Source organism: Calonectris borealis, chromosome 7, assembly GCF_964195595.1.
Source record: "Calonectris borealis chromosome 7, bCalBor7.hap1.2, whole genome shotgun sequence".
Classification (NCBI taxonomy): Eukaryota; Metazoa; Chordata; class Aves; order Procellariiformes; family Procellariidae; genus Calonectris; species Calonectris borealis.
The window spans coordinates 4120719-4135233 of NC_134318.1; the positions used below are offsets into that span (position 1 = coordinate 4120719).

Genomic DNA, 14515 nt, shown 5'->3' on the forward strand with positions numbered 1-14515 from the left:
GGGATGGTGACTCCACCACTTCCCTGGGCAGCCTGTTCCAAGGCCTGACCGCTCTTTCAGTAAAGACATTTCTCCTCATGTCCAATCTAAACCTCCCTTGGCGCAACTTGAGGCCATTTCCTCTCGTCCTATCCCTTGTTACTTGGCAGAAGAGACCAGCACCCACCTCGCTACAACCTCCTTTCAGGTAGTTGTAGAGCGCGATGAGGTCTCCCCTCAGCCTCCTCTTCTCCAGGCTAAACAATCCCAGAACTTACAAGAAACTACATGGAAGATACAGAAATGAGCACAAACAGAAGCTCAAGAATAACAGTTTAATAGCTATTTCGCACTGGAAAGTCGCACCTCATTCCTACACATACACAGTGCTTGTCATACCACTAAATGGTAACAGATACGTTACTGATACAGATGCACACATTGCAGCCAAAAAGACAAAAGTCTGAATTTCCTCTGGTTGTGGTCCATCTGCCATGTTATGATTCTCTGATTTTAAATTCTGATTAATTTTTTAAGGATCCTTGCTGCTCGTATTGTTTTTACATATATTAGATGAATTCAAAATATGTTGTTAGGTAACGTATTATGCAGTGAGCAGCAGTCACGGACTCACTCTGGGTATTTGAGATTTACTTCAGAGGCTGTGATTTTACTCTTCCCCAAAGGCTTAATTCCTTTCCCTCATAGACTGTCCTCTCCTGCCAATAAATCTCCCTTTTTTCTGGTCATGACTTTTATCCTCCACCTTTAATTTTCCCACAAGTTGTCTAACGGTACAGGAGACCTGAGAATTTGATTTCAGAAGCTGGTATTTTTAATACAGGTAAGGTGTAATCTACAGTGTAGGTTGTGGGAAATCATACCCTGTTCCATGAACCTTCACGCAGAAAACATGACAATGGAGATTTAGGTAAAGCAAGATTCCTTTCTAGACATTCAACAACAAAATCTTGTAATGTAATACCTCATCAGCATTTGAAGCAGTTTTCCTGTGTACAGAAACATAGAATCATGTAGTTGTAAAGGATGTCTAGAGCTCATTTAGTCAATAAGCCTTACTGACATCTGTGAAACTTAAACTGGGCTTTAAATCATGAGACTTGCAGGGTTTACCACCTTGCATTTACATAAAAATAGAAGCTTGTAAGAATTCGCAGATATTCACAGACAGAAAGTTCTGTTAGGAAATCGGCAACATAATTACATTTCATTAGCATTCAAAAGTGATAGTTTGCTGCTTTACACAATGCATTTAAAACACTTCTATACCATTAAAAGAAAATGTCTAGAATCAGTAGACTGGTGCCATACAGGCTGTCTCACTTACTCGTCTTACAGTTTTACCTTGCTTTGTTCTGTAGTGGACAGATGCTATTGGATATATACCACAGGTATGAATTTACATTTATTACATAAATAGAGAAGTAAAATATTTCCATTGTGCAGTACAGTCAAAGAAAGTCCTCCAAAGCTCGCTTTTCCAATAGGTAGAATAGCTCCATCCTAAAGAGCAACTTACTTTCTTTAAACGTTTCTTTTCTCATTTAAAAAAGGCAGCAGAAGACAGAGGTATTACACGCACTGTTTGCAAACCCCTTTCATTATTGGAGCTTATTTATACTGTCTCCATTTCAGAGAAGATCTAAGGCCCAGTGCTGCTTGAACAATTGATTAGGGGTTGGTTTGTTCACTGCCATGTAATTCTTTATCCATATTTTCCTTCTCATTTCCTTTCATGTCCCTATCTCTCCTTGATACCAACATGTTCATGTTGGAGATTTCAAACAGTGCTGATCAGTGAAACAAAAATATGCCTACAATAAACAAACGATGGGTGTGTGTGAACGAATCTGGGTAAATATAAAAGATGAATAAAAACTTCAGTCGAGTGATTTGTTTCCTCTCCTGGCCCCTATTCAGGTCAGCTGCTTCTTATTTAACCACAGACTGCATTTTTAACGTCTGTAACAAACTATTCGGGACTGTGTTTTGCTGAACAAGAACGCGAACCCATTTGCAGATTTTGCAGTCGGTAGCTTGATCCGCACCTAAATTTCGTCCCACTTTTTCACCTCCTATGCACCTAGTACTGATAAACAGTACACTGTACAATGCAAATCATTCAGATGCCCTATCTTCAGCAGGACCTCAGCTGTTTTAGACTGCAACAGACAATAAGGTGCCTGAATTTCATTTTCAAGTTTCCCATTTGAAGCTTTTTGTTTCCTGTTGGTCCTTTGTAGAGAACTTCATTCAGCAATTCTCCTCCTGTCTTGCTGGGGGATCCCGGTGATCAGACGTGAAAGAACAGCAGGGAATCTAATAGACCCTCCAACTGCCCCAATTTAGACAACACTGTGTAAAACAAAAGGGATTTGAAATACATCGCTACACTTCCAGCCTTACGCTTTCTAGCTTTTGTTCTTTTAATCTTCAGCATGCTCCTCAAATCCCCAGAGGCAGCACTCCTATCCCAGTGCCTTCAGGAACTCCAGCTAGCAGACAAAGAGCCATCGGAGTGGCGGAGAGTGAGAGCACTTCAGAGCGTGAATACTGCCTGCCTGTCCCTAACAAGCCCTCCCCTCTTCGACAGAAAATCTTTCGTTGCCCTTGTTCTGCGCCTCCTTGGGAAACAAATTCCCAAACGTTACCTAAGTCCTTATGGGAATCCCTTTTTAATTCCAACTTTCCCACTCAAAACAAAGTAGAGCACAGAAATCTCTCGTCTGTGGTAGGAGTTATTCATGGGAGTGTTTGGCCTAATTGTTTTATACCCCAAACTGCTTATAACCTTACCTGTATTAGGGGAGAGAGGACAAAAGGAGGGTGTGAATGTGATTCATCACTTGTTTAGAATAGATGAGCAGACAAGAAGTTTTGCAGTCTCAGGAGAGGAAAGAAAGAGAAAGCCCATGTAGGAAGTCAAGAATAGGAAAAACATTTCAATAGCTGTTCACGTGTTATCTAGACTATTTCTAATGTTTTAATATGGGTATAGATAAATTCATTACGACTTTACCTTTCTGCTTATTGACATCATAGAATATATCCCCAGACTTACCAGCATTACTATCTTGTCAGCTGGCAACTGTAAAAAAGTTTTTTAAAAATAAATAATAACAACAGCAGCTGCTGCTAATAATCAACCATATAATAATTGATTTTGGTGGATCTTAGATGAATAAAATGGATTTCACTATAATCTGGATCAATCGATTCTGGATTTCACTATGAAATACATTCAAACAGTAAGCCAATTAGAAACAAAATAAATTCAGCTGGGAGAGAACTCTGGAGGTTGTTTAGTCCATCCTTCAGCATCCAGGTCATTGCTTATGTCTTATTTCCTTAAACAGCCCACAACTTTCTCATCTTCTACTGTGGATAGTGCTTTCCTCCCCCAGACTTAGGCTGGGCTCAGGTAGCTGATGATCCCGATTCTAAATCTTACCAGTAAAAAAACCTGAGGCATCAAAATAGTTGAGCACCTTTTCCACACCCTTCGTCGCTAGGTCCTCTGCCTCAATGAGCAGCAGGGCCCATATCTTCTTGGGTCTTAAGATAAAAATCTTTTCCTATATTTTTCCCCATGCAAAATGGGAAGCAAAAGGGAAAGGGACACCACAAAACCTGTTTGCTTATTTTTACTCCATCATCTATACCACTGCTTGCTCTGGTGGATTTCAGGTTTCTGTTTGAAATGAATATAGTAAAAGACATTCTGAAAAGCAGGCTTGCCAGTCAGCGGCTTAATTCTGGGTAGTGAAAACACATGACACAATAAGGGCTACCTTCTTTTACCAGGCTGTTTTCGTCTAAAATAGGCCTTTATATTTTAACCACATTACAGCTTCTATACAAAATGTATTCCCATAGAAACCTCTCCCATACCTACTGTGGTTCTAATGTACTGTGAAGCACAACAACACAACAAAAGAGATTTCAGTTTTTAAAGAAGAATATCCTCAAACAACATAGCTACACCTAAATGTTCATCATCCTTAATTCAATAATCTCACTGAAGCCAGAAAAAAATTCCAAATGCCCAGATCACTCTTTTCTATACTATCTATTTGCATTTGTGAATATGAAACAGTAGAAACTACACCCAGCATTTCTGCTATAGAGAGAAAGCTTTTTCCATCCAGAGACTGGGAATTAGGACCGGTGATAAAACATGACAACAAATGATATAACCAGTTTCTGTCATTCCACAACTAGGAATAAGCTATCACAAAGCTTGATTAAATATTTTCATTTCAACACAACTTAGAAATTATACTAATTTGTAAGACAGACGAGGTTCTACTGCAATAACTTGTTTTATTTTATAGTTCCATCTAAGCTAAAAATAGACCCAATCTAGTGTTTGAGAAGATTACTGCACCTCGAGGGCACCCAGCAAAACACAAAATGGATTTTAAATCTGATTGAAATATCATGTCCATACATTTCAGGATGCAAAATGAAAAATGACCACATAAGATGAACACAAACCAAACCAAAGCAGTAACTTACCGATTTATGGAAACCGATTTAACCGCATGGATTGTAATTTCTGTATGTACAAGGGTTCAGAACAGCCTTTGACGTGGCTGATATTTCAGTCTAGCATAACAAAATTAAGCTTTAGGAAAACTGTAATCTTCATCAATGCTGACAAAAGTTATTTCCCTTGAAAGTTACACCTGAGCTTGGACAGCTTCAGAGCAGTACCCACCTTTAATAGCAGGTTATACAGCAAGCAGAGTATAGACATATGCAGAACCACTTCAGTATAAGCGCAAATGTAACTTGTACCGAAGAAGCCTACAAAACCTAAAGTATAACTTGAATGAAATCAGACTCTCTGAATAAGTAACGAAATTGGAAGGAAACACAAACCTATCCCAAAGAAGCATTTTTTCAATTTATAAATATGAGAAAACAACTGAAGTGAAGTTCACTCAAAAAGAACACAAAATTAACAAGAAAGAAGATAGACAAGAAACACCGACAGATATCTTACTGAATAATATAAGTTTGGATAGAAACGTGGTTATTATGGTTATATGTTACCCAACATAGTTCCCACGCTACCCAAAACGTCCTATTCTTTCTGAAGGTACTACTAATACAGCAGTTAAGGAGCTCCCATTTTCTATTGATACGGTTGCTACTGGAAAGAAAGGCAGATTTTTCACCTAAATTCCTGAAAAAACATGCTTCCAAATGCATCTTTTACCTACAGCTCATTTTGCATCCAACCTTTGTGCTAACCCATCACTGAAGGAAATAAAACCAACTCATACTTACTTTTTTCACCTGATATTAGGAAAAACCGACTTTGCCAAAAAAAGTGATGATTTTTATAACAGGTAATCAATTATTTCAGTCAAGAGTTTAACTGTTTTTCCCCTTAACGGCCTTAAAATTTTCTATGTGCGTGACAATTTTACATACGTGTCACTTATTTAGTATGTTAGAAAAATATTTTAAAAGAAATCAGAGTATAAAAATGTGGCGATAATGTTGTAACACTGTAAATCTATTATAAGCAAGCTTTTACAGTGGTATGTGTCTTCAAAAAACAGGTTTTTAAAGTGCTATTTTTAAATGAAAAAGCCTTTTCAGCTATTAAGCATAGAGAAGAAAAAAATCAATTCTGTATTTTGAAGTCGAAAAGATGACTTTGTTAACATAAATGCGTCTGACAATAGACAGTTTGCGTTTAAACCTAAAACATTTTGATGTGAGTTTGTCTAAGGTACCATTATTTTGTGCTCTTTCTTAATAGTCTGGACAGTTTGGGTAATAAAATAAGCAATTTAACTCTGCACAGTTGTTAACTTACCCTTACTTGACCAACAAAAGCATTGGCTTCCTCCTCCTGCACAGACAGGTTTTTAGGTAGAAACATATCAAAAACTGGTCCGTTGTCATTTACATCCGTCACCACTATATTAACAGTAGCAGTTGAAGTCTACAGAGAAAAATAACATTATGAACACATTGCCTTTATTTTACAATTTCACAGATGACAACTGATCAGCAACCTATGTATTAGACCCGTCCAGTACAGAATCACAGGTAAACAGATGATTGATTTTTTTCTGCATGTTTTTAAGAGTCAGGAAACATCATTCATTGGAAGAGTTTATTTCTACCTTTCTTATAAGACAAAAGAGGCTCAAGACCGAATAATGTATTAGAGATGCACAAAGGACATCAGATATCTTTTTTCTTATACAGTCTTTTAAGGATTTAAGGATCTTTCATTCTGAGTGGAAATAAGCTGAAAATATCAAAATTTGCCAGAATGATAGATTTGGAAAGAAATTACTGATTTTACTAATCAAAATATACTACTGTGATGATTAGCTTAGATGATTAGCCAACCTCTTAGCTGGCAGAATCGTGCTACCACCGCTCCACGGTGAGCTCAGCTGGCCTTAGCTCAGAGATCTCTGTATCATCCTTCACCCACATCACGCTGACGAGCTGTTAAGCCTTAGCACATCAACTTTAACACAGAGAGAGGTGCCTAGTGGGAACAGCATAATTAACTATATTTAACACACATAAGATTTCAGCAAAACATGTCTGTGCTCCCTACTGAAATTTTCTATCCAAATCAAAGCAACTGGAGGATGAAATACTTTGCAGATCTTCACAGCTTAAGTTAGATCCCTTTTCACTGGTCCTATATACTGAGTGTTTCAGACACAAAACACCGCATTATTGTATTTAATGCATTATTGTAACTAATACATTATTGTATTTCAAATCAATTCAACAAATGCTAACACCTTTGCTATCAGAGATATTTTCATTCCATAAATTCAAATCCATTGTGAACTGTAGCTTCAGGTTTATTACAGTTCAAGATTGTAATAGAAACAGATACATCAGCTAACACCAGCTACTTCATGCAGTTAATTATTTCAGAATATGCCTAAGCATTGGCATCTCTTAACTTCTCTGTGTCTCAAGTTTAACAGGTTCACATTGAGGTGAAATACCTCAGTTTGAGCCTCATGAATTTAAACATTGTGCCAAGAGCAACACAAACATGCCTTTGTTTTATACCCTATCAATATATCCATGGAAGAGCTATGGCTAATAATGCAAGTTTCTGTGGCCGGTGACACGGATTGCAAAGAGAAGGAATGAACAGTGCTCTTCATCCAGCAGGGAAAAGAGAAACACTACTGGGCAAAAACCACGGTGAGGAAGATTGAAATTATACACCAGGAAAGTCTTCTTCCATCGCAGGAACAGAGACGCACAGGCACAGACAGTGCAGGGAGGCTATAGCATCTTCCCCAGGAGCAAGACTCATTAGTATCTGTCATGATACTCATCATCAGCAGTATAAACTGATGCTGAGGCAGAGCAGGGGATGGGCAGGCTAATCTGGTATTATAACACGGTGCCATTGGTCTGTGAATGCTTCCTTCAGTGTTTCGTTCAGTTCACATGCAAAGAAAATAAAATTATCTTATTCTACAAATACAGCCTGTTAGACAATTACGCTAAGGGAGACAGCTGCTAGAAAGAAACACGTGTGAAGTTGAACACTGATGCCTTATTGCTGCAGATTGCTCATGATGGTTGTCCAGACTCTCTTTTGTACTGTTCCCCTCGTGACTGTAGTATTTGTAATAATGTCTATGCTGCAGCCACTGCTGCTGTGAAGTGCAGTAAAATCAAACATGGTGTATTAAATCAGCTTTCCTGTGCTGTATCTACGTGCCTTCTAATACTGAGCTACTTTGCGTCAAGCTACATTGAGTGAAATCTATACATTACAGTCACAGCAATTACACAGTGCAGATGTAACCCCTGAAAACGTCCCTTGCTTTAGGCACAAGACTAACCAGCCTGTTAGAAAGTGGCACCTCACAGGTTTCATAGCAAAGCCTGTGATCATCCTCCCTTAAAAAAAACCAGAAAAAAGTCCAAATGTAATTCTGCATCTTCGTGTGTCTTTTCTGAAACATCTTCTGGTGCCGTACCTCCCATGTAACAAACCTCAAGCAGATTTACACCTTCATAGGTCCTTGCAGTACCTGCCCATAATAAATGCAGAATATCGTCTAATTTTTGTTAAGGGGCAAGCTCCGTCTATCTGTCACATGGGAAAAGCACTTGCAAAGGATAACTAATGTACTCAAAACCTACTCACTATCTTAATAGCATTTGGTCATGCTTTTGTTGCTGCATTGCCAGTTCAATCTGATAATTTACTCTCTGCAGGAGAGATCCTGTACCAGGTCACTCTCCTTTACCTTCCAAATCCTCAGCCTTGGCAAGCGGCCCAGTCACCGGTACTGCAGTCAGCTGCCTCTTTCCACAGCTATAAATCCGGCTGGTGCGTTTGCACAGCGTCCCACCTATTCACCGAGGTGCTACCTGTGCTAGCAGGCTTCCTTAGCAAGACCTCTTGATACTGGCACAGCAAAGAGCCGATCCCAAACACACACAAGTGGCATGAATAATATCCATGCACAATACAGCTCTTTGAGTGAGAGTTTTTCTACAATTTTTATATGGAGGCAAATGCAGAAAACACATCTGTGCCACAATAAGCACCATAAAATAACTACTTAATACTTAAAAAGTAAAGAATACAGAATATTTTGAAACAAACAAACAAAAAAGATGCTTTCAGGCTGGCTTCTTATATTCACTTACGCTCAGTTATTTGCTAATTGTTTCTGAAACTGCCATTCCTGCATTCAATTTATATAAGGAAGATGTACTTTACAATTTATGCATCATTATCAACACAAAACACGCTCCAGAACGTTTGCTCTGATAATGTGCAACACGCACTGAATGTAAATCAATCTTCCAAAGCTAACTTGATTCCACAGAATACAGGGTAATAAAAACTCTTAGATTTAATAAACTGAGAGAAACATGGCATAAAAAACATTGGCTTAAGATAGTGAGTACTTCTTGTTTTGAAAAAGATTTCTTTTCCATTCAAGAGAATTTTAATGGGATGTGCCTAGTAATCTGCAGCATGTTTACTTCTGACGACGCTGAATCAACCCACAGCAGCTCTCAGAACAGCCGCCAAAACCCAGCTTTGCATCTGATAACTTCTGAAGCAAGTGCTGAAAGGAAGATTACTGTTATGATTTACTTACAGGTCTAACTTCTGTACGTAAATGCATGCCAATGGGTGTGGGGGGGCTCACATACTTATTTTAGATAAACATAGCGACATGTTATGAGGAACTCTCACGAGCACTTCTAAACAACAGTGTTTTTCTAAACCCAAGGAACTCTCTGCTTTGGAAGCATGCTATTAACCACATAACCCTGCAGTAATGCTTCTATGTCTTGAACAAAAAAGGGAACTTTTCTGCCCTTCAAGCCTTCTTGAAACCCAATTATTGCAGTATTATTAGAAATATAGAGCTTACTGAAATACAGGAATAAATCTAGAAGGGGTCATTTGAAGAAGTACCAAAGGAGACTCCAGTTTCACCTAAGAGGAGACAGTGGAGGCAGCAGGGAAGGCTGAGCTCTGCTTAATACAACCTGGATTTTAAGATGAATTTTAAGATCCTTTTTAACATCTTTATCAGTGATGTAGAGGAGGTAATGAAGCACGCTCTCCTCAAGTTTGCAGGCGACACCAAACTGGGGGTGACAGTCAATACGCTGGAGGGCAGGGCTGCCAATCAGAAGGACCTCGGCCAGCTGAGAAATGGCCCAACAGGAACCCTGCGAAATTCAGCAAGGACAAAAGCCCAGTCCTGCCCCTGGGAAGAACAAGCCCCGCGCAGGGGCCCGGGCCGGGAGCAGCTCTGCGGGAAAGGCCTGCGAGTGTGGGCAAACAGCGAGCGGAGCAGGAGCAGCCCTGTCATGGGCTGCATGGACAGGGGACCAGCCTGGACATCCAAGGGAGGGATTATCCCCTCTGCTCAGCCCTCAGAGGACCACACCTAGATACTTAGATAGCATCAGGAGAGAAAACGGGTGTAAACTGAAACAAAGAGAGGTTAGGACGGGACATAAGCAATAGCTTCTCCCCATGAGGACAAAAATGAGAGCATTTCAGCGTGATGAAGCTAAAGTGTTTTCTGTACGCTGTGCTCCAGCTTGTCTTCACGCTGTAGAGAGGTACTGGGAACCTGCTCTCAGCGCTCCCTGGATAAGAACATGAAGAATCAAGTTTTTGATGCCTTTTTGCCATTAGATAGGGGTTACCTGAAAAAAGCAATAAATCAACTACCAGCCTGGCTTGTGCATGTGAAGGGTGAAAGCTTTCTAGAGTTATTCTATAGGTTAGTCTGTGACATAAGGTAGGAGTTGTCATTGGTGCTGAGGAACTCCAGGTCAGACTAAACCCCCAGACTAACAAGAATTGGAAAAATTGAAGAGTTTTTGCTTAGCTTAGTTTTGCAAGAAAAAAGGAACGTTTGTGGGGATTTTATAAGAAAGGAGAGAGGGAGGTAGGAGGAGAGACATTTGGAATTGTTTCCCAACTCTTCTGTTATCTAAAAATTGTAGTATTTTTCAAATGGGTGGCGATACTTTTACTCATCTTAAGCACCCTACCTTACCTGCCAGCCAACACGGCCAAACAGGATAGCGCTCCACTTGTTATAGAGTCTCAAGTCATATTTAAACTTTCACTTATGAATTAAAAAAGCAGTATTTTTGCAAAGGAATAATATTTTATTGAGATGCTAAACAGGAAAATTATTTTATAAAGTTAAGTTTTCTGTCCTTCCTAAACTTCCAAGGGTACTAAGAGAAGATCCTGTTAAAAGACCAACATTTCAAATATATCCTCATTTTTGTATTAGTCCCAATTTAGCAAACTATCAAAGTAGATGCATTCAGTGGCAGGATCACCGAGAGGAGCATTCGTAACAAGTTCTGGGTTAGCAGCAATGCCCCTGTGTTCTCTTCCTTTGAATCAGTAACAACAAACTCAAACTGAGAAAGAATATCCCACTGATGGAGCAATGCCAACCTTTTACATGAAGGGGTAGTCAGTTGGCTATCTTTACTTCTTTGAGATGCATAGAGCAGCAGTTCTGCCATTAACGTCAGCGGCAACTGCTATAATCAAAGATTATTAAATAAAATCAACATTTTTATATCCCCATTAGATGGCTCCAAAGATTTGCTTAAGCTCTCTGCAAGCCATAGCTTAAGACCGACGTGCTGTTCCGAAATAGCCTTTATTAGACAACCAGAATAAATTACAGTGCCTTATTCAGAACTGCAGCACGGAGCAGTATTGGTAACGTCATGATCATCCGTCCTGTGGATAATGTAAAAGTCGCCAGGAACACTAAATTCACATTGACTAAATAATCATTGCTTAGAAGTTATGTTCAGGGCTAGCCATAACGTCTTTTCAGTCTGTCATGGGAACAGAAAATAAGAAAGCAAGTAGACCATGGGTCATACCCTTTCTTACATCAGCCAAGTAACTATTTGGCACACTAGTCAACAGGTGAGAAGGACCCCAGGTAGTGAATGCACGCTTTGGGGATAAAAAGCGCACTGTGGAGAGGATAAAAGTAAACACACTGAGAAAGGGTCGCTATGTTTTGTATGAAACTCAGTTTCTTGTACCGTCAGAGAAGCCTATCATTTCTTATTACCATTTTCAACTGCAGGTAGCAGTGGCTGCCTGAGATCACTCCCACTATCACGTAAACCGCACTTCATTTTCCATGTCACTAACTTAAATTCATCCCGCAAGGAAACCTCCAGCACAGAGACAGAGAGGTGGTGATGCTTTTAACTTTGTCACAATTCATCACATCAAAATTTTTAAGTCAGTAATGAAGAGCATGAGGAGCTATAAGAGTAATTCTCGCCTTTGACTATCAAAGCAGCAAAAGTTATATTTAATGGGTGCCCATTTACTTCTGCAAAGCCAGCTTTCTTGTCCTGTGGGGGGAAGATAGCTGTATTGCCCATCTCACTGCCTCAAGATTAAAAAAAAAGATTTAATTTCTCTTCATGCATCGGTTCTCATACTTCAAGTGCTGTAACATATATCTGGAACCTATGTCCCAGCTCCCTACAACATTACCGTCCTCTTTGCTTGGCTCTAGTCTTGTATCACTGCAAGGTGACCCGCGTATGGCAGCCTAAAATTAAGGCAATGCTTAGAACTACCAGCAGCGTGAAGCAGATTTTTCCTTGCAAAACTTGGGGAAAACAAACAGACAGAAAGACCGTGTTTGAAAAAAAGATATTTGAAGAAAATCAATTGCAGATAGAATCTTTTCATTCTCCCACTCGATTGTATACATGCTATTTTGTTCATTACATACTTCAGAACGAAAGCAAATAGTATCACAAATTTCTAAAGGAATTATGAAAAGTTGCAGTGTTTTGCAGAGAATCCTAAAAGAGACAGTAAAATAGCACTGTCTCATGAAACAGAGCTGCTGTTTTGCTAAAGCTCTTGACATATGTTTAATTACCACTAAAAGTCTTCAAACAAACTTGAGTTGTTCCCCAAAGTAATGAGAGAGACCTAATTCACAATTTTTGTTTTGTATATCAACTGAATGGATACTCCCCATGCAAATACCAAGATAATACAGTAAGGACCCCTAAAAAACTGCCTTGGCCATTTTAAAACTAGGCATTTCTACAAAAGATTTGTCTAGTATGGATTGGAAAGGAGTGTTGAAGCTATTACTGGAAATTCACGCAGGGAAAAAAGTAGTACAGCCTCATATCAGGTATTTCCTATTTATTGCTGAAGCAAACCACGTTTACTTCTCTTTTATAATAAACGTAAGTCAAACAAAAGATCAACAGCTGCAATTTATATCTTTCTTAGAGCCACCAAAATAGTTCTTACATATATAATCCTTCCTTAAGCAAGAAATGTAACGTTTACATTGCCTCCACAAATATCTTTTGTCCTAAGTATGCCAGGCCCTGATAAACGTTACAGATGATAAATTTGAAGGAAATTTCACTTGTGACTTATTTTATTTGTACCCTGCCATTTAAATTGAAGTTGGGAATTGATGAGAGCATTCTATGCCTTAGAGAGGAAACATTCTTAGCTCTGATGTCAAGCAAGCTTATTAATTTAGACAAACTCCAAGACAAATGCTATCATCTCTAGATATAACTAGTTTGCAAATAATAAGATCTAAGGCAAAGCCCAAGGCCTTATTTGATTAAAAAAGAAGCTGTAAATAATGCTTCTGATCTACATATCAGGACTTATCTATATTCAATTCAAGAAAACTACACTTAAATTATGATATCCAAAATAATAGCTATTCTTTACCAAACAGGGAAACAGCTGCTCGGATCTTAAATTGTAATTCGACTACGAGCCAACCACTTTATTCCATAAACATGACAGCCTAAGTGAGCCTTCTCTGAGCTCTCCCTGCTAGGCAGCGTGGCTGCATGGTGGTGATCTCCCCTTCAGCTGGGACACCTCTCAAGGTTGCCCCTCGAGACAGAGAGACCTTTCACCAACAGCAGATCTTTGGTAAGTGACTGATAGCACGCTGAATTAGTACTAATGAAACATTACTACTCCACGTAGCTATTAAATATTAATTACTATAAAGTTTGTATAGATAATTCCATCAGACATAAATCGTTGTCCAAGTCTGAGACTAAGATTGCACCTAGCCGTACCTAGGCTCCATCGGGAGTTTAGAAAGCAAGGGGGTCCACTCTGAACCTCATGACTCAATGGGAAGGTGTTCCTTACCCTTCGCGTCTCCAGTCTCTGTGTGAATCATTTTAACTCGAGTAACTCAATTTTCCTTTCTATGTTTCTTCCATGCAGTAATTAATAAGGTGAACCTTGTCATCAAACTTACTGAACCTTGGCAAACCCCCGCTAAACTTTGTTAAATTCCATCTGATTCACTGAACTCTGTCAAATTATTATTTTACCTCAACAAAACATATTGCTGCTTCTCTCTTTTGAGTGAGGCGCATTCCACTCATTCGCGACAAATTGGCACAGTCGGCAGGATACTAAATCAGGATTCACGACAAATTGGCATAGTCGGCAGGATGGCTTACTTACGGAAACATGGAATAAGTCCAAGTCCCAACTTTTCAGAAGAATGGGCTCATGATAATTGGCGTGATTGGGAAGCTGTGGAAGAACAGCTAAAGGTGGTGTGCCGGAGGCACATAAAGGATGGAAAAGGGAAAGGAATTATTTGCAAAATACTAGGTACCTGTTTAGAAGCTGCTTATCAAGATAGGAAGAATAACAATACAAGGGAGCTGGACCTAAATGAAGAAATAGAAGACAGAAAGGCAGCTGAATTAATACTGTCTTTGAAAATTGAGCTGCTGCAGAAACAGTTACAGAAAGAAAAGGAGAAAAAACAAAAGTCGGAAGAAAAGGTCGAGATGATGTTCATGCAGGCCCTATTCATGCAAATTAGGAAACTAATAGTGTCCCCAAAGGATTGGGATGGTGATATTCGGGGTGATCCTGATGACTATGATGAGGGAATAGATGACCCCTTGTTCCCCTCAGATTCCTCTG

At 39.3% G+C, this 14515-nt stretch overlaps 1 protein-coding gene across 2 annotated transcripts in view; it reads right to left on the bottom strand.

Moving 5' to 3' along the window:
• Positions 1-14515, bottom strand: part of PCDH15 (protocadherin related 15) — an 827781-nt gene that overhangs the window by 135458 nt on the left and 677808 nt on the right. For both annotated transcript variants that reach the window (XM_075154074.1, XM_075154076.1), the window contains one exon: positions 5834-5962. In XM_075154074.1, the coding sequence (XP_075010175.1) occupies positions 5834-5962 (129 nt within the window). The remainder of the gene's footprint in view (positions 1-5833; positions 5963-14515) is intronic.